The 22,035-nt window shown below is 36.0% G+C and overlaps 1 protein-coding gene across 1 annotated transcript; it reads left to right on the plus strand.

Annotated features, from left to right (window-relative positions):
• The first annotated feature begins 14,116 nt into the window (after positions 1 to 14,116).
• LOC110927035 (probable glucuronoxylan glucuronosyltransferase IRX7) lies at positions 14,117 to 17,075 on the plus strand. The gene is made up of 4 exons (XM_022170630.2): positions 14,117 to 14,654; positions 15,155 to 15,516; positions 15,674 to 15,924; positions 16,286 to 17,075. The coding sequence occupies exons 1-4, from the start codon at positions 14,387 to 14,389 to the stop codon at positions 16,752 to 16,754; spliced, it is 1,350 nt and encodes a 449-aa protein (XP_022026322.1). The 5' UTR covers positions 14,117 to 14,386; the 3' UTR covers positions 16,755 to 17,075.
• The last annotated feature ends 4,960 nt before the right edge of the window (positions 17,076 to 22,035 follow it).

A 22,035-nucleotide genomic window follows, 5' to 3' on the forward strand; every position in this document is an offset into this window, starting at 1 on the left:
AACAAAACAAAAGAAAATAAGGCATAAGCAAAGTAAAATAAGAAAAGGCATAAGGGAAAAAATGCATACCAACGCCATTTCTCATTAACACCGGATCCCGATCGGCTTTTCCTAAATATTACTAACCCCTAAAAGCACTAACAAATGTTCGGGAAAGGGACGAACCCTCGAAGGGCACCCCCGAATGGCTGAAAGAAAAGCATCGTTCAACTCTGATTCAGAAGGCTCCGGATCATTAAGAACAGCATCCGGACGCCTCCACACCATTTTGAAAGGAATGATAGAGTCAGAAACCCAGAAAAAGCGATCCTTCCAGGACCCAAGCGTTGTAACCATAGATGAAATAAGACAAGTATCAACCTTTGATGTCTCAAAGGTGAACCAATCACCATTTTTGGCTAAACGAAAAAATCTCCGAAAAAGCAACAAAGAGGGATCATACCCAAGAGCACGACACAACATTTCAAAGTGCAAAACCCTAGCCATCCCCTTCAGATGAACTTGCCCAAAAGAAACACGATAATACTCAAGCAAGTTCAAAACAAAAAACGAAAAAGGGTAACGAAGATTAGACCACTGAAAGTGACGACAATACAAAGCAATCGAACCAGGATTTGGTTTGTCAACAGAGACATCGCAAGAAGGGGCAGTTGGATTAAATTTCTTATCAATACCATATTCAAGACAAAACAGGTCTACTTCCTCTTGTGTCATTCGAGAGAATGACCTCGCTAAATCCTTAAGGGCACCCATGATTGAACAAAGTAAAAACGAAAATGGAGAAGAGAAACTAACCTGAGGAAGGAAACTGTGAATGATTGTAAGTAAAATGAAGAAATTTTACAACTTTAAAATAAATATGAGAGTAAAGTAGGGGTAATAAAGGTAAATAAATGGTTCCTGCAAAACCGCCGCCTGACACATGTCAATCAAATCAACTGTCAAATCGTTTCAAATTCAAAATTCAAAAAAGTAACTGCCTCAAACCTTTCAAGCCTCCAAGCAACGAACCCTTGAAGCCTTTAAAAGACATGCATAAAAGTCAGAAGTCTTTGAGCATACTACCCCAAAAACCTCTGACTTGGGGGGCTGACGACGGGGGTAGCCCAAGGATAAACAAAATGATTAATATGCAAAGAGCTTAAAAGGTTGAAAGGTTCATCGGATGAAAAGCTGTAAAATGAGGAAATCGAGAAACAGTAATCAGTCATGTCTAAAGACTCGTCCCACCAACTCATGCTCACCAACTCACAAAGTCAGAGCAGGTCTGCACAGGCACACTCTATTAACCAGGGGTCCAAAGCCTTCAACCCCAAAAGGGGAAACCCTCCATTGCAAACAGGTTTCACTAGTCTTGTTTATGCCATTTCAGGAGATGTCTTCCCCTATAAGAAGACAGCTCATGTTCACTTCCAAGACATTCCGAAAGGGCAGAGATTCCTTAATCTCTAGTCATTCAAAGAGTTCTTTGTCACTTCCAAACAACTCTTCATCACTTTCATTCTATTTGCTTTCTTTTCTGGATTCGAGCTGGCCTCGGCGAAGGAACCTCAAAGCAAATATCGAGTACATACTAGTGAACCTCCTTCCACGTTTTGCAAACGTGGAGGGACCCCGCGACCTGCGTTAGGCAAAACTGAACCCTTCAGCCTTTTTGCCTAACCAGCTTAGCTACCATCCTTGGTCCCGTGTTTGTTGCATCAACAGTAACCAACATCACCGAAACCACGCCCAAACGAAATGACAGCAAACCACTCCTTGACAAAATGGTCTTCTCCTTGCACTGCTACAAAGGTTTGATATCAATATTAATACGTTTGTATAATTTAATAAGGGAAATTGGATTCTAATAATCCCTGGTAGACGTGAGGCAGTCCCATTTTTGTTTATTCCCACTGGTAGTCACACCTTTCAAATATTTTACCTCCACCGGTCCTTGGTTAAAAAAACTTAACGTAATTAAGTTTTTTTCCGAATTACAAACTGATGTTTTAAGACTTTTGATCAGAACGTGGATACGAGTCGATTGATGTAAAACTTACCTCAAAACGGTGCTCCAAACGTCGAAAACGATACTTCAATTCGGTTGTTTAAACTTCCAATTAACAAAATAATTGAAAGGTGGGAATAAACAAAAATAAGACTGTTAATGGCCAATGACGTCTGCCAAAGATTATTAGAGGCTAATTCCCCATTCGATAACTACTACTAATCAGTATTATTATGACTCTTTGAAGGGCAAAATCACATGCATTGTATCTTGGTGGAAATGTTATAACACATTACTCATATAATTGTTATTGAAATTATAAGTTATCATTATTAATAAATATTACTTAAATACAATAATAACTCTTAGGTAGCGTTTGATACGAAGGAATGGAAGGCAGGATGGAATGGATTATTGTGATGTAATGAAAACAAACCATGTGTTAATAGAATGAAACATTCCACAAGAAATGTAAACCTTTCAAATATAACAATTTTCGTTCTTTGGTAAAGTGGTGTTTTTTTCATAGAAAGAAATATTTAATAACCCACCGGTGTAATTCACGTCCGCCGCCACACGCCACTACCTCTGCCGCCACTCATGGGCGACACCACTACTGCCACAGCCGTCGCCGTGACTATCGTCGCCGCCACCACCACCACCCACCTCCACCCCAGCCGTCACCCGCCACCACCCACCTCCGCCCCCGCCACCACCCACTGCCATCACCTCCGACCATCGCTACTACTGCCACCTATCACCACCCACCACCACCGACTACCGACTACCGTCACTCACCACCGATTTTATTCCTTCGTCTATTCTTTCCTACCAATCATCACAAAGTAATCGTTCATTTCATTCTCATATTGTAACAAAACAAGAAATAGAATGATAATGGTCCATCGATTACATTGTCCATTCCACTACCTCGTTTATTTCATTCACTCGTAAATTTATTTACTTCATATTCAAAATTCCATTTCTTAAATTCAAACAATTGCTTAGGTGTAGTTCCACCGTTGGCACGGCACATGATTTGTTTTCATACACCCATGATTTTATTCTTTCTATACAGGCTTTCTTATGAGTGGGTCATATGAATATAGTGAGTTTGAATAAAAATAAGGCAATAACACCTACAAATTTAGGTTCAATGTTTTTGTAAATACTGGTTGTTTGAGTTCAGAAATTATTTTTTTATTCATCGTTGTTCTAGTTATGTTTTTTTTCTGCTAATTCTACCGCAATGTCTACTTTGTGACTTGAACCCTCAACCTCATGGAAAGGGACACCACTTTACACACACTGTTATAACATTTCAAGCTTTTCAAGCTCTCGAGTCGAGTTTACACTATCAAAAGGATGATATTTTAGATATTTTTCAGATATTCGACCTTGAATATTCCCGTATCCAAGGTCGATCAGATAGCAAGTAAGCTAATCGACTCATGCAAATCAGGTTTGTGTTTTATCAAATATCATCGAGTCAAGTAGACCTTACCCGATTCGTTTATGACACATCTAAACACTTGTTATTTTACTTTTTTTAATAACAAATTTGGATCACTGACAGACCACTGAATATTATCGTGTCACAAGCGGAACCACCGATCATATCCATCTCCACTAGGCAATAATGCCTATACACAAATTCAGAAGGAAACTCAATAAATCTGAGAAAACTTCCTTGTGGAAAACCTCCCTTGTTATTTTACTAACAAGCTAGAACCACACAACAAATGAATGAATGTAATTTGATTTTGTCTAAATGATTAAAAGTTGAAACTAGTTGTGGTGAATATGGGGATATGACTCACATGAACCTTAATAATTGAGTAGACCATAACATGTGCTTACACAGCTCATATGTGTAGGGTCATGTCTTTTCTCAAGTCTTCACTTTAAGACCCCCTTTATGGGGCACCCTTAGGCCAGACCATTTGTGCCCACTTTTGTGACTTTTTATTAAGTGTTGGGAATATGACACAAGACCCTACATTGCTTGGCAATTCTGATATGGCCATGATCATAATAATCAAAAAGTGTATTTGGAATGTTACAACAAATTTGTTTGATAAAACTAGTCCTACCCACAAAAAGGAATGAATTAATTGGCCATATAGGACAATAACAAAGGGCCTTTTGTGTTCTTCAGAGGTTTTTATTTTAATTTGTAGTCTCACAACTACAAAAAAAAAAGATATTTAAACGAGCACATTCGTAACAAATCCGTAGAAAAAACCTCTTTTTAGTGATGGTAACATGGAGTTTACTTGTTATATTTGATAACAATCGTCTAAAATATATAGTTTATTATTAGTTATTATAAGACTTAGGGATCATTAGGTCCTGGGTTCGATTCTCACAAGGGGTTTTCCTAAATTTATTGGGTTTCCTTCTGAACTGGTGTATAGGCATTATTGCTTAGTGGAGATGGATATGATCGGGTGGTTCCACTGGTCCAGTGATCCAAATTTGCCATTCACAAAAAGAGGTTAATTTTATTTGAAATCCCTTTAGACGATTGATAAAGTAAGGAAATACCTTTCTCCTATCTCTCCCATCTTGTTAGGCCAAAATATTCTTAACAAAACTATGTCTGGTGGTAAAGTTTGTTAATTTTATTTGAAAGCTTAACACGTTATATACTTGAATTAGCATACTTGCCAACCAAATGAGTACCTGATTCATACTCAAAACTTATGTGTGAATGAACTTGATAGAGACGGGAGTTTGTGTGTACACGCGTCACTAATGTGTAGCAAAATTATATCCATATAACGATGAAATGCGCAAACAAATTGTACATGTCTACTTTATGTTCGTGCATAATTACAAATGTCTGAGATGTAGACACCCGACTCGCTTTTTAAGAAAATAAAGTATATACATGAAAAGAAAATTAGACACCGGAAAAAAAAAGTTGCATATAAATAAATGATTGGTGACAAATTGGTTAGTATTATACATATTAAGTGGATGCTTGAAATCTTGAATATAAAGTAAGGGGCTGTTTGGCTAAGCTTTTCAAAATGACTTATTTGCTTATTTGCTTTTCTGAAAAGCAAATAAGTCAATAAGCTGTTTTGAAAAGCTTTAAAATGGAGCTTTTCAAAATGACTTATTTGCTTATTTGCTTTTCAGAAGGCAAATAAGCAAATAAGTCATTTTGAAAAGCTTAGCCAAACAGCCCCTAAATACATGAATAATATAGTTTTCATGTAAAACATGACATGAACACTAAGGTATAATTACATCCAAAAAATTGTCACTTTCATAATTTCTGTTTAGATAACTTTACATTCTTAATTGAGTTTGTGTTAGCCTTGATCCATATCATGACTTTTGTCATAACTTTTGAATAATATATACAAATATGGTCTCAACCTTTTTTTGCATTATTTTAACTCATTTGGTTCTAACACTAACTGATATTGATATGATTCTTAAGTTTATATGAAACAATCATTTATTATCTCTAAAACTAAAGGTAAGTTAGAGAACCGAGTTTAGATGGGTTCTCAAAAGGCCCCCAATATCATGTGTTATGTTTTCAAAGAAGTTGTTAGTTCGAGAATGATATGTGAAATTGAACAATGAATAGGCTTAAAGTATAAGGGAGTGGGGGTGCTTCATTTTTCATCACTCACCATAACCAATCAGCTTCCGTCACGTCATCGAACTTCATTCCATCATTAGGGTGGAGGGTATAGTTAATCACCCTAGAGTGTTTAAGTGAAATCCTACCCAATAATATTATGTCATGTCAACTCCCCATTCCACTTCCCATTTTGCACTCAATCAGGGGGTATGGTCAATCACCCTAGGATGTTTGAGTAGGTTAAAAAATAAAAAATTGTGATTGGTTAAAAGGGGTTAGGACCCACCATTTTCTCACTCACTCTCTCTCCCCCCTTTTTGGTAAACACTCACCGAAATACCCACTCTCTCTCCTCCTCACCGAATACCCACAAACACACGGTATAGTCACTGATCGGTGACATACCCTCCCCGCACAAGTCCCCAAGGATCATACCCTCTACCCTTAGTGATGGATTTTAGTGGGGGTGCCCATCACTAGTTCAAAATTAACTAATCTTCATCATCGGTAACTTTCATCGATCTTCACGCGTCATGGCTACAACGAGTGATGAGGTTCACGCGTGTTAGGAATGGTGGCAGCGGTGTTCCATGGGGTTCCACGCGTGGTCACCGTGCCACCACGTAGCGCCCCGTCTCAATTGATAGTTTTTTTTTTTTTTTTTTTTTGAACGGCAAGATTCTTTTAATCAATAATCTCTGTTGTCTGTAAGACTTGAACCCATGACATCCGTCTTTCAAACCCAGGTGTTTAAAGGCTTTGCCTTTATTGCCATTAGACCACCACCCCATTGGTAAATACTCAAGTAATTTAAAACATACTTATTTATAATTTAAAACTCCCATTCAAAGAAAAAACCTTGAATTACAACAAACATAATAATAAATCACATAAAACATAATAAATGATGTACTATAGAACTCTAACACAGATTACTAACAAGTCATGGTGTTAAGTCAAGTCGATGTTGCATCTTCGAATAACTATAATATGAGGGTTTAGTTGTCGAATCACCCTTGAGAAGTTCTCGCCGGAGTTTTCTTGCACTTGTGTTCGTTTTATAAACTATTATATCTCGGTAATTTTGAGGTTTCCCACAAGCGAGACGTATTAAGCCTTTTCCCATACACGATGACAGGTGAACATGATGCCAACCCATTGAGATGTCAGTTTAATTACGTCCTTTCAACAACGGGGAAGAAATTGCATAAGTTAGGGTTGTATGTTACGAAAGGTAAATATGTAACGATGGCCTATGAACATGGTGCATGAAGAAACTGCATAAGCTAAGGTTAAAGTAATTGGAGAAGCAATATCTATTGAGTTCCTTACCATGAGTTACACTATTTAAACATGTCTTTATTTTTCACATACTTAAATCCTTTTAAAATTCACATATAAATCTTTTAAGTGGAAAAGCCGAAACGATTTGGTTTTTAATCAGAAACAGGTTAGCATGGCAAGGATAAATGAGGAGATCAGATCTCTTGGCCTCTCGGGTCCCTATGGCTGTGGAATCAGTCGAGGCTGCAAGCGTTTTCATGGGAAAATTGGTGTGACTTTGATGTGCATTGTATGGTTGTATGATTTATGTTTTATTATTATTTTTTTTATGGACGTAAACATGGTGCCTTTGTTAACAACTTTTGGTTAACCGGGTTTTTATAATAAAATTTAGTTGGTCGTTCAAAAAAAATCGATACAAGTTTAATTATTCGTCGATAATAAAATCCTTTCAATAATTGTCCTTTGATATTTGATTGGTATAACCTTTTATAAACAAGTACCAACTAGTAATATAAAGTAAAACATCTTTAATTAGTTGGGTATGTAGATCAATGTCTATGTCAGTACGTAAATGAATGTGTTCGACAAATAAAAAGATTAAGACTTGCTTAAGCTTCAAGACAAATAAATTTTTTTGTTTATCCAAAAAACTTGAATTATTTTTCTCTAATTAATTAAAATTCATGTCAAACCAAATGTAGATTGAGTAAATTTTGGACAATATACAAACACATGCTATAGTTTTTTTTTTTTTTTTTTTTTCATTTATCTGATGATATGTATGATACGTAACATCTATACTTTATGATTATATCAATAAAGGTACTTTAGAATACTTAACCATGAAATGGGATTCTTGTTTTGTTTTATTAATTTAATATACTAAAAAAATTACAAATCACAGCATGTAAGAAGAGTGTTGTATGAAACAACTAACTCCACTTAAGTGTTGTTGATAATGTGTTTGGGTGTCTGATTGTATATCATATCTTTTTTTAAACAACATTTTTTTTTAATTTAAAACACTTCAACAACCAAAACAGGAAATTACAAACAAATGACAGGTAAACTGACAATAAGTTACGTTGCCAATCCCTTTTGAATTACAAAACATATCCTACTAAAAACAAAGTGACTCTTAAGGGTCGAGAAATTACTATTCACGACCCGCTGAACCCTGTTCAGGAATTCTACGGCATCCGATGCTATGGAACCAAATGTATCAAAAACAAATGGGATAAACATGTGTTGATTCTTCAAACAAGTTTTCTCGAGCTTAGCGACTTTATTTGATTCCACTGTCTGACCAGCAACAAACTCATTACCCCTGAGCCCAATAAGAGGGGACACTCCTGTAAGGTCTACACAAGCGTGTTTTCCCTCTTGCCCACCGATATTGGTTGTGCCATTGTGTGTTTTTTTTAGTATGTGTTGGTAATTTGGTATTGAATGTTAAAATCATCTTATAAGACCATCATCAATGGAAGGTGATAAATGCATTCACAAATGTGTCTAGTTAACTACCACATTAGATTTCCACAAATACACTAAAAATACACATTTTCTCTTCAATCCTATAAACATCTTTACCAATACTTAGACCGTGGGGTATGGTGGGGCTTGGGTTTGGGCATTTGTTGACACGTGGAATGGGAGCCCCCCCATCGCCTAGTGACGTGTCCGTGGGGTATGGCGGGGCGTGGGTTGGGCTCGGGTTGGGTGCACCGCGTGGCAGATTGTTAAAAAAAATACAAAAAATTTATAAAATTCACACAACATTTATAAAAAAAAAGACCTACAACTTCATTAAAATTTTTAAACTTACAAAATCCTAAAAATTACATAATTTCTAAAAATTACAAAATAACAAACCTAGGGCCTTAGATAAATTTCAAAAAGGGCGATCTTGTCGAACGTCTTTCGCTCTTTGCCTCGAAACTCTATGTTTGCCACCGCCACCCGGTCCTCGTGGCTTAACTCGCCGCTCGGAACGGCTTCGTAGTAAGCCTTGAAACGATCGAGCTTGGGCCGTAGCTCGCGCCATTTGTGTTGGCACGCGTTGAGGTTGTGGCGGTTTGGTTTTCCCCCAAACGGTTTGAATTTAAAATTCAAACTTTCAAATGGCCGCTATGACATGCCGGGGTGAGCGAATGGGAGGCAGCCAGCTAGGTTGTCAAGAACGCCCCACGCCCGGCTTAAAACCCAAGCCCCAAGGGCCACGCCCCAACCCAAGCCCACCCGGGGTGGTGGCTTGGGCGTTTTCCCCCAACCCACGTCCCAACCCAAGCCCCATACCCCATAGCCTTACATTTGCACATCATCACCACTTTTACATTTATTTTTAATTATTAAGTTATTTATTATCAATATGCATTTTTTTATTTTTGCATTATTTATATCGAAAGTTGTAAAAACAAAACATTAAACTTCTAAACACAAACATGAATATATACGTATCTTAAACTTTTGTATTTTTTTTATTAAAGTATCGTTAATAAACTTATGTTTTAAAATAATAACATTACATTTTTTTGTTATTTTGTCCAATTACTATATTTGAAATGAAAAAATAAATTGATATACGAATCAGTAAAACTTATAATGTACAACTTATTTATGCATATCAAAATAAATAAAAACAAGAAAAGAACAAAATAAATACAAAACTTAGGAGCCCACCATCCAACCAAATGCACAATGCTTCCTCAATAACATTTCACTCAAATGCAAACCCCTCCAACGCATTCCGCTTCAAATGTTAAATCCACATAAGCCAAATGCAAGCTAAATGCTTTGCATTGGCAATGGTTAAACCTGAACACAATTTGATAAATAAAAAAAAGGTTTAAATATAATTGCTTACGTGGAATGCCACATCAACATTGTCATAACTTCGTATAACGTTTGAATAAAGACATGTTAATAAAAGTTAAAGGTTAAATTTTACATCAAATGATAGCAAATTTTTAGGTTTTTACATCAAAGTATAAAATCATGGTTCATTGCATACAAATTACAAAGTCAGTTTGATGAAAGTTGTTCCAATTTACTCATATAGAATGATACAAAGGTAAAAATAAATAGAGTGATAAATTGTTAGTTTTTTTATTATTATTTCGATTGTACTTAAGTCGTTTAATAATAAAAATTGTGATTGATGAAGTAACATAGATGACCTTAGCAAAATAAGTTCATCTATGTTATTTTTTTTTACCATTATTATAAAAGTATGTAGTTAAGAAACGTTAAAACTAATTAAAAACATTCAAATAGTTTTTTTTTTTGTTTTTGGTTTTTACGTGTAAACCCATAATGTTAGGGGCTATGTCAAAAGTCGACTCCTCAACTGCCATGAGATCGTGCCCCCTGATCAATGTTGTAGAAGGCGCTAGGCGCTAGTCGGGCGGTGAGGTACCGCATAGGGATTAATCGGGATTAATAGGGATTAATCGGGATTAATCGGATTGGACTTTTTAAGTATAATTTTACAAATTTTTTTACATATATAGATAACTTTATACTTTTTATTAATAAATTTACAAGTTTAGGAGATAACTTTATACTTTTTATTAATAAATTTAAAAGTTTAGGAACCATATGTAAACTAGTGAAAGATAAAGGGGGTTAAATGTTAAAATACCTAAAATTAAATGTTAAAATAGGTTTATAAGTAATATTTGGGCTGTAAAACAATGGGCCAGATTCAAAAATGGGTCAAATTTTGTGTTTAATGGGCTGTAAAACATTGACCGATTAGTCCGATTTTGACCGCCTGAGACCGATTTTGACCGCCTAAGACCGATTTTGACCATATCCACCTAATTGGACCGACTAGCTAAAAATTAGTCAGTAACTCACCGCCTAGCGTCTAGGCGCCGATTAATTGGCCGCCTAGGCCGATTTCTGCAACATTGCCCCTGATGCACGGGAACCAAATGTAATCTGATAACCCTCAGGTTCAAACCTGAGATTAAAGCCCTGATTCATCCCTACACCCAAATTTCTCTTAAAAATGATCCAAACAGGAATCGAAAATGATCATCATCTCAGGACTTAGATTTTTTTGTTTGATAGTTTAATTTAATGGCCAAAGAGATTTCATTTAAAATACAGAACTAATAAGAAACTATAAACTGCCCAGAACTAGGGGTGTAAACAAGCCCAGAGGCTCGAGAGCTACTCGTGATCGGCTCGGTTAAAAGCTCGAACGAGCCGAGCTTTAACGAGCCCGAGCCCGAGCTCGAGCCTGAAATAGAGCTCGTTTTGTTATCGAGCCCGAGCTCGAGCCTGAAATACAAAGCATGTTTAGGCTCGCGAGCCTAAACGAGCCCATACAAAATTTTAATTTTTTTATATATAATATATTAGTAATGAAGATAACATTGATGAGCCGAGCTAGAGCTAAGCTTTGGCTCGTTTAAGCGATGTTGAAGTGAGCTCGAGCCGAGTTTTTAGCTCGTTTAAGGTTGTTCTCAAAACAGTTTGAGCCGAGTCGAACCGAGCTCGAGCTTTGGGTTTTACTCGCGAGCCGAGCTCGAGCCTAGTCGAGCTCGGGCTCGGCTCGGCTTGTTTACACCCCTACCCAGAACGTCTTTATAGATAGTTGACATTTTACCTTTTTATATATCTTCTACTTTAAGACCATTAAATCATTTTCTCGGTTCGATGACATAAAAGCTAAAAATATTATTTAGTTCTAACTATTCATATTCGGATCCACCTATTTTTCCCTCCATGAAAATAACTTTTATGACTAAAATATAATATTAGCACAATTTGACATTCTAACAACAAAATGGATATCTCATCTGATAATTAACACTATATTAAATTACATCACACAATTAAACGTTCGAAAACTTTTAATGTGTCAATAAAATATATAAAAAGTTATTTCTTTAGATCATAGGAACATGCGATTCTTAATAAAATAATTTAGTTAAACTATTATTGGTCCCCATATTTCTGCATATAATATTTCACATCCCTCATGTTCCACTATGGTGATAGACCAACTCATTTCTCAATTATTGATTCTTTTGATATTTATAGGTCTCCTCTTCCACAGGTTCATTCCCTTCCTTTTTTTGTTATTATTATATTAAAGTCTATTATTATGGTAACTTTTAGATTGTGATATACCGTAAAACATCCTTTTTCTTTTTTTTTTTAAACGCGCAACATAATCAATCTCAAGTATTCTCGGAACAGTTACTGGATCAAACGGAATACTCCGAGAGTAACCGAGTCCACCAATTTCGAAAAAAACCCCAATAAACAACCCGTCTATAGGCACGACAATGAGATTATCGGTAAAATCTGTTTGACTCAAGGATCGAACCCAGGTTTCCCTGGGTCTCCTATCATTGCCCACAACTATCTCACTCTGCACCAACTAAGGGTCAAACATGTATCTGCCAAGAGATCATTGGCAAACATCCTAGATTATCATTTTATATTTTAGGAGCTTTAGTAATCTAGCGTCCTTTAGCCATGAACGTTGACGACATAGCTTTATCGTGATGGAAAAAGCTAAAGGGCGTCACGAGTTCTCATATCAAATGCCCAAGGCCATAAATACCATACATGAAAGAAAGACGAGAATAGGAGAGGGGGAGAAAAGAGAAGAAAGAGAGAGCTCGTTCGTAAAGGCTTTTGATGTTACCAGGTTAATGATATAATCTATATATAAAATAAATCAAATCGTAGAAGAACTTATATATATAATCAATCATGTAAATATAAACAAACACAAATATTGATCGTTAAAACATAAAACATCTAACAAAGTATCTTAAAATTTTAGCAGTCAAATCTCAGAATAACATCATAATCAAACAAAAAATAATATAGAAAATGCAAAGATAGATGAACTTCAAAAACTAATCATAAAAACTAACACAGATTCACACTTTAATCATTATAAACATAAACATCCAACCGGACATCCTATAGTTTTACCTATTGGTGACCCAATAACATTCTAATCAACTTAAAATATTAAAATATAAAAAATACAAAAATATAAGAACTTTAAAAAATAGTTGTGACATAAAACATTTTTATACATGATGAAGTCCTTACTAGGCAATGTTATAATCAATTTTAAAAGTCAATACAGAATATATAAAATAGACGAAGTTCCTACACTGTTTATACAATCATAAACAAATACATACACAAATTTTAAGACTAAACGTTGTGGTGTAGCGACCTCTTTTATCTGAAGAGTTTTAATTGGCCTATGGGCTGACATAGAGGTGTACAAATCGGTTTTTTTCAAAAACCGGTTTTGGTTATTAACCGAAACGGTTTTTTCACTCAAAAATGAAAACCGGTTTTTTTTATAACCGGTTTCGGTTACTAACCGGTTTTTCAAGTCCAAAACAATAACCGGTGTAACCGGTTAGGACCGGTTTTTTTCCGGTTTAACCGGTTTTTTAAAAACCGGTTTCGGTTATTAACCGGTTTTTCAGATCAAGATTAGTAACCGGTCACAAACCGGCGGTTCGGTTAAAAAAACCGGTTTCGGTTTTTTCCCCAGTTTCGGTTCTAAAACCGGTTTTTTTGTACACCTCGCTGACATATGAGTCCTCACACTCACCTCTACAGTCTACTCTTGTGCCCTTTACCCCGCTCCCTGGCGAGCCCTTGGACGCCCCTCTTTGGTGCACATGGTGTGGTGTTCGACGCTCCAAGAAGGTGATGTAGCGTGGGGCATGAACCCACTACGTACAACCTAATTAACATGAATGAATCGCCACTTGGGCTATAGCCCAGTGGTAACACCTTTGGTGTTTGGGGGGAAGAAACCCAGGTTCTATCCTGGTAGTGACGTATTATTTGCTGTAATTTAGGTGCAAAGATATGAATCAGGAATACAACTAGTTTTACCATGATCAATAGTAATATGTTCAAGTAAAATTTGATACTTATATTTTTAAATAACTTATTAAAGAAACCTATTTATCCAAAAATTAAAATTAAATTTTAAAAAGTTTTAAGTAATAACAAAATTAAACAATCAACCAAAATACATGTAACAATTTTACATTATTCACCAAACAGGAAATGGTGGTAGACCCACAACCAGCTCATCATTCAGACCACCAATGTAACAGCACATTTAACACACAGAGTACAACCCATCACTGCACATTTAAGAATTCCAGCTTGGAGGGCAAAACAGTCATTTCACACTAAACGGTCTTTTCACAAAACCAAGACGAACCACCACATTTCATCATCTTGAAAACAGCATTCCTCGACACCCCTTTGTTTATTCTTCCATCACCAAATTGCTTATAAAATATATATGCACACATATATACACATATATACTAATTTTGCAAGGTTTTTTATTCTTCAACAAACCCACCATCATTATCAATTTGTTTTTCTTCATCTTTACTACTTCAACCACAATTGAAAGCTTGGTTTCAGCAGAATTGGTTGGATACACATTTTGTTGATGATTATATAAAGATTTTGAATAGCAATCCACAATGGGGGATATGAATAGATTGGTTAAGAACCGAAGAGGGTTCTATGTGAAGATGAGGTTCTTCAAAACCAAGAATGAGAAAAATGGAAAACCATTCTTGGTTAGGTACTTCAAATGGGTATTGTGGTTTTCGTTATCGTTTTACTTCTTTGGTAAGTTCTTGAATGGTCATGAACCGAGTACGAGTGGGTTGAAGACGACGATGGTTAATCATTCGCATCGCGCGCTTTCGGAATCGGTTGTTGTTCGAGAAGATAAAGATGATCATGGTTTGAATCTTGAATTTGAGTTTGAGTTTGCAATTGACAATTTTATTACCATACCATAGTAAAAAGATCCAGAGCCGAGTGACTCATGAGAGCAGCTATTCTCTGTCCCAGGAAATAACACTCTATCCCCTGGGACAGAGGAGAGTCTTAGCGGAAACAACCTTCAATGTCCCAAGGATAAAGAAAGGAGTGCATCTTTAACCTAACCTGGGACAAAAAAGTTCTTACTAGGAAGATTAGACCTTTTTGTCCTAGGGGTAAAAGAAGCAGCAATATCTCTATCCTCTGGGACATTCTCTGGATCCTCTGGGACAGAGGGCGATGTAAGCAAGCGCCTCACTGTCCCATTGGACAGAGAAAATGTTTGTTCTTGTTCCATCTCCCATAAACCATATCAATAACTGATATTTTAGCTCTACTATGAGTGAGATTTTATTAAGTACGTATATTTGTTTATGTATCGATCGATTTGATTTGGAATATTTGGTGCAATTTTGCAGGTTTACTAAACGATTTGAAGGTGTATGTATACGAATTGCCATCGAAATACAACAGCGATTGGCTATCAAACGAGCGGTGTAGCAACCACTTATTCGCTTCGGAGGTGGCGATTCACAAAGCATTGACGAAAAGCGATTTTCGAACATTTGACCCGACGGAAGCCGATTTTTACTTCGTACCCGTTTATGTTTCGTGCAATTTCAGCACCGTTAACGGGTTTCCCGCCATCGGACACGCGCGCGCTCTATTATCGTCCGCCGTTGAGCTCATCTCGTCCGAGTTACCGTTTTGGAAACGGAGTAATGGATCCGATCATGTGTTTGTAGCCTCACATGATTACGGAGCTTGTTTTCATGCCATGGTATTTATTCATTCACTTGCAATGGCTTAATATTTCATATGACTATTTTAGGAAAATTACATAACAATGGCAGGTAAACAGACAATAAGCTGCTTAATGTGAAATTATACATGGATTACTAAATGTATGTTTTTATGTTTTTTTTTCAACAAATTAGGAGGATCGAGCTATGGCTGATGGGATACCCGAATTCATGAAAAACTCGATTATATTACAAACATTCGGCGTTAAATACCAACACCCGTGTCAAAACGCTGAGAGTGTCGTTATTCCGCCTTACATTTCGCCAAAATCCGTTCAATCGACTCTTTCGAAGATGCCTATTGATGGTAGAAGGGATATTTTCGCGTTTTTTCGAGGGAAAATGGAGGTTCACCCGAAGAACGTCAGCGGACGTTTCTATAGCAAGTAATTAACACCTCCACCTTTTACATTATGATTTTTCGCTAAACGTAATGGGTCAAGAAGTCCGTTGACCCTTCGATCTTCAGAATTTGTTGGAATTTTTTTATATAAAATTTGAGTTTTCTTTCTTTTTCTTAAAAAAAAGATGAGTCAGACCCTTGTTTTTAAAGAACAATATGGTTAGGACACTGTTTTTTATTTCATTAGAATTTGTTAAAATTTTTATATAATAAAGTTTGAGTTTCTTTTAAGAAAAATGAAAGTGACCCCGATTTCTAAAGAACCTTTCTAAGACCTGAACTAAAAAGTTTTGGTTTCGCCATAATTTTGTTTTGCATTTATTGACAATTGTTAATTTGTTCAGGCGTGTGAGGACGGAGATACTCCGAAAATACGGAAACGACCGAAGATTTTACTTAAAACGACACCGATTCCCTGGTTACCAATCAGAAATCGTTCGATCGGTGTTCTGTCTATGCCCATTAGGATGGGCCCCATGGAGTCCGAGACTAGTCGAATCGGTAGCACTGGGTTGTGTTCCGGTGATCATAGCGGACGGCATCCGTCTGCCGTTTGAATCCACCGTACCATGGTCGAATATATCTCTAACGGTGAGGGAAAATGACGTGGCAAAAATCGGCCACGTACTTGATCATGTGGCAGCGACAAATCTCTCCGCGATACAACGTAACTTGTGGGACCCGCAAATCCGACGGGCCCTACTATTCCACGATGACGTGGAAACGGGTGATGCGACATGGGAAGTGCTTGTAGCGTTATCTACGAAACTCGGTAGGTCTCATAGAAGGTCGAGGTTTTCGGCGAATGGTTGATATACACGTGGCGAGTTTTGATTGGAAAGTGGTATGCCAGCTAGGTTGTTGTGTTCCAACGTGGCATTGGTTCCTGGGACCCATTTTGGACTTTGTTGCTGAGGTGGCAATTATTGAAACAAATTGAAGTTGGGGTGGGAAAAGGTGGGGTGGTCCTCATGGTTCATAGTGTAGACCTATCTGTCATTAGAGATAGGAGTACTATTTTTACACTTTTGCCCTTATTGGGTTTATATATACACTTTAGGCCCTTGTAAATTGTAAAATGCTCTATTTTGAAATTTAATTGAACTACACATAATCTATTACACCATTCTTTAAGTATTGGTGTTTATAAACCGTTTGAAACTTGAAATTCATCGAATTGTTTAAACCGAATTAACTCGGAAGGTTTGGCTGGTTTGAGATCAAGATTTGGTTTAAAACTTGAAAATGATCGTCTAACATTTGTTTTTCTGATTTGTATTACTATCAAAAACCAAAAAACACAAGTAGAGGGCAGAGTATCGTTCTAATTCATTGGAGTGACATGTCACTACCAATGTATAACAAGCATAAAGCAACACTACAAATCAAAAACCAAAAACCGACTACTCAGCTAACAATTAATCAACAACATAACATAACCGTCTAACATTTGTTGTTTTTATATATTGTTTCATTTTTAGAATATATAGTCAAACATATTGTTATAACCATGAACATTTATATATAATGATTTTGAAAAAAATTAATCGTTTCAAAACGGTGAACTGTTAAACTGTTAGTTAGATCAATAAGTCCAGTCAACCTACCAAACCCAACTCCTTATGTTCGTTTCCTGAAATCGTAATTTGTACTTCTGTAAAAAGTTTATCTGACCGAACCGTTAATTTCCTTACTATGTTGTGCGTTTTTATACAGTGTTTCACATACTATTGAACATGGTTGTAATAATCCCGGCTAGCCTCTGATTAGTCATCGATTAATCGCTAGTCCCAGGTTTACCGAGTAATTTTTATCTAATAGATCAATTAATCAGTAGGCGGTCAACAGTGGTTAAATCCAATCCTAGTTGGCCAAAAAATGGTAGCAGTCTAGCGATTCCGGCCAAATTTAGGCCAGATTCTTAACCAAAACCTATAAGTTCCGACAATTAATCATATATACTTGAAAATATGAGTCGACTAGGATGTTAAAACATGTCTACTTAAAAAAAATACATAAAAAATGTGTGTGTACATATAAAACTGAAAATTACATATAAAATCACAATCCGGTTAATCTCGATTAATCTCTATTAATTTCGATTAATTGTTTGTTAGTACTTCACTGGCCGACTAACGTCTAGCGATTCTTACAACCTTGCTATTGAATCTGTTTGCAAATGGTGATAAGCAAAGGGGTGAAATGTTACACATGAAAAAGACAAGGGGCGTGTAAGACAGATAAATCATGTTAAATAATAATATTTAAGAGTGGCGGGAAAAAGAAGGGGAAAAGTTGGCAAGAGTTGTAAACCAAAGGGGGTCAAAGAGAAGAAAAAGAAACTTGGAGGGGTGATAATGTTGGTAAACGGGAAGAGCACGTGAGTGTAGGGCTAAAAAGGTAATATAATAGAGGAGAGAGAGAGAGTTTGTGTCAGATGTCAGAAGTTTATAGCAAGTGGTGGAGACAGAGGTGCTGGTTTTCAACGGTCACGGCTTCTTGATTTTCGGGTTAAATGCCAACCTACTGATCACCATTGTTTTTCTAGTACAAAAATAAAAGATTATATAACACAAAATCAGAAAAAAAAAAAACAAATCAATTCCAACATAACAACAATTTTATATAAGTTACTATCGAAGATGGTTCCCTGCTAAGGTATAAACCGGGTATTTTTAATAATCGGTTCTTGTTATGGAAGCAATTTCGGCTCTCATTTTAAGGTTAGGAACTGGTTACTGTTATAATCGGTTCGGTTCCGGTTATTTGACCAAAAAACTATATCCTATGTACCCGGTTCCGGGTAGGGTTCGGTTTTGGTTCTTAAAAACCAGGTATTAAAATGCTTTATTTTCGTGTTTTATATACCATATTTCCGAGTTTTTTAGTACCAATTTTTCAGGCTTTTTAATACTTTATTGCGTATTTTATACCCTATTTTCTCGTCTTTTTGTTTAATATTATTAAATATGTATTGTATAATGTAAAAAAAAATAGAATATGTATAGGGTATAGCCGGGTATAATCGGTCCCGGTTTCGGTTTTTGTTTGGTTCAAGTATTAATCTGGTTGTTCCGGTATGTTCATACTTGAACCATCCATCCTAAATTATTTGAGTTATCATCGGATCTAACCATGTTGTTGAATTCCGGGTTATATCAATTTATATGTGAAGTTATGTACTTAGTTGGACTTTTCAACTAGTAATAATTTTTTAAGTGTTTAAAAATGCAATCTTTGTATTTAACATACCATGTAGTTTTCTTCCCTAGATGTATTGGAGCAAAATCGAGAAGTGAACACATGGTGAGGATTGGGTGCCATGACAAAGTCAATTAAGGAAACATTATATATAACTCTTTAAATTAAGAACAATAAATCGGCTTGGTATTAACCGGCTTAAATATATGAACCAAGCTCTTTTGTCTTTTTTTTTTTTTTTTTGGAACGGCAAATTTGAATCACTGACAGACCACTGGAGTATCATCGTGCCACCAGCAGAACCACCCGATCATATCCATCTCCACTAGACAATAATGTCTATACACCAATTCAGGAGGAAACCCAATAAATCTGGGAAAACCCCCCCTTTGTGGGAATCGAACCCATGACCTAATAGCCATAAACCTTATCCCACCACCAAGATACCACTAGGCTATAATGCCATGGGTACCAAGCTCTTTTGTCTAGATGGGTGTGAAGATATAAAACGGAAACAAATAGTTTATGGAAGCGAGTTATTGATGCTTTTCATTGGAAAAAATGTGCTTGGAAATTAATTCCTTTCAATAAATATAACACGGGGGTTTGGAAAAATATTGGTTCCTTGGTGCATGTCTATAATTAAATTGGCATGGATTCCTTTTGCAAAAATGTTTAAAGGGGTGATTGGTCTTGTGGCTTCTTGGTGCAAAGTGCCACCCATTTTTGGGTTTTCTGTTCGTGATTTAATGGAGTTCCATAATCATGTAAATCTCATCCCGATAAAAAAAATCTGCGCTTGGCAAGCTGGATTATATGGAAGGTTAGAAACGAGAGGAAGTTCAAACAAAAAGAGGTTAAACCCGAAGAAATTATTGTAAATATTAGATCTTTTAGCTTCTTATGGTTTAAGCAGAGGTCGAAGTGTAAGACAGTCTCATGGGCCGATTGGTGTTGTTCTTTTAATCTGATGTAAGTTGTTCCGGTTTTGGTGGCGCCTTAGTCTCGGTGTGGGCTAGGGTGGTCGTCTGTTGTTTTAATGAAATTTATTGTAAAAAATAATAAAAATAAAAACAAATTATATGGATGTTTACATCATGGTTAAAACCGGTTGAACAAAGTTCAGTTTCACGTTTGGTTTTTATAAATTTTCAAACTGGCGGTTTGGTTAATTGAACGATTTGTTTAAAAATTGTTTTGACATTAAACCAAACCTAACAGTCCACTTCATCATTTATTTTCCTTAGTTGTGTATAACTATTTAATATATACCTAAAGTTGTTGTATATCTTAGATTCAAAGTATGTCAACTAATATGTTATAATGTTACATAGTGCTAAAAACTTTGGATCAACTCAACTTGTGAGAAAAGTTACATGTTGACATCAAGTAGATAGTAGTGGTTTGGCTTGATTTGTTCTTACACAATGTTACACTTTATTAACCACCTTTTTTGTCCAACAAACCAAAATAATCAAAACAAAAATGTTAGTAGTGGCTTGGTTTGATTCGGTTTCGACCATTTGCTTTCGGTTTACAATGGATAATAGTCATTATTAATTAAGTATTAATAAAAAAAAATATATCACATTATCAGGATATCCATATGTTACATCTTACGAATGATTGATAAAGTTGTGTTCCAAATTGCCCGTTCTCATTTAGCACTAAATTTTACATCGTCTTGCATCTAGATACGGCAATTCTTGACAAGACCCGTCAACCCCACCCGAACCCGACACGAAAAAAACAGGTTTGGGTCGACTAACACGACTCTTTTAAAAAATGGGTCGGGTTCGGTTTGACCTGTATTAAAACAGGTCAGGTTTGGGTTGACCCGTTAATCCGTTTAACTATTTAGAAAAAAAAAACTTTATATTTTTGTTTTTTTTTCTGTTTCTATTTACATGTTATTGATAATCCGCTTAAAACCCAATAACTCGATTATAAATCGTCAACTTGTATGACTCGTTTAAAATGAGTTAAACGGGTTGGGTTCGGGTTGACCCGAATTTATATGTGTGCGGTTAGTGTTGAAATCTTTGACGTGGGTCGGGTTGTACATTTCAACCCACCAACCCACAACCTGTCAACCCGACAAAATTGACACCCCTACTTGGAGCTATAATCTAGAGATGGACTATAGACCCATTAAGCATTGGCCAGTGAGCCTTGTAAATGATTTTTATTATTTTATTCCACTAGTTAGGCTTTTAAAATCTGGGCCTCAAACAAATGGTCCAGTTTCAACTTTCAAGTGGTTTGAATTTTAGGACGTCATGACTCATAGCCTATATGTGGGAGAATTCGGTCTAATGATCCAGTTTCAACTTTCAACAGAAGGCCCACATATCCAGTTGAAGAAAGCCCAACTTTGTAGGAATATTACTATTGTTTGATGCTTCGATTACCCGAATTTTAGAGTTAGCTGTCATTTTCGTCTATGTGGTTTGTTCACTTTTGTCATTTCAGGCCAATTTTCAAGAATGCATCAGTTTCCTCCCTAACATACCGTAAACATGTCACTTCAGTCCAAAAATTAAAACCAAGTTAAGTCAGACAGGTTAAATGAAGGGTATTATTGTTAATTCATATATATTTTATTTTCACCTTATTTTATGAATTGACAATAACACCCATCATTTAACCTGTCTGACTTAAATGAGTTTTAATTTTTTTGACTGAAGTGATATGTTTCCAGTATGTCAGGGAAGAAACTGTGCATTTTTGAAAATTGGTCTGAAATGGCAAAAGTGAACAAACCACATGGACGAAAATGCCAGTTAACTCCTAATTTTATTCTTGAAACTAGGTTAGAAATCACATGGAATGAATAAATACATATTAAATAGTCAACAATTAAGATTTAAGAATTATAAGACGATATTTTGAG

The sequence above is a fragment of the Helianthus annuus genome, chromosome 2 (genome assembly GCF_002127325.2).
Source record: "Helianthus annuus cultivar XRQ/B chromosome 2, HanXRQr2.0-SUNRISE, whole genome shotgun sequence".
Taxonomy (NCBI): domain Eukaryota; kingdom Viridiplantae; phylum Streptophyta; class Magnoliopsida; order Asterales; family Asteraceae; genus Helianthus; species Helianthus annuus.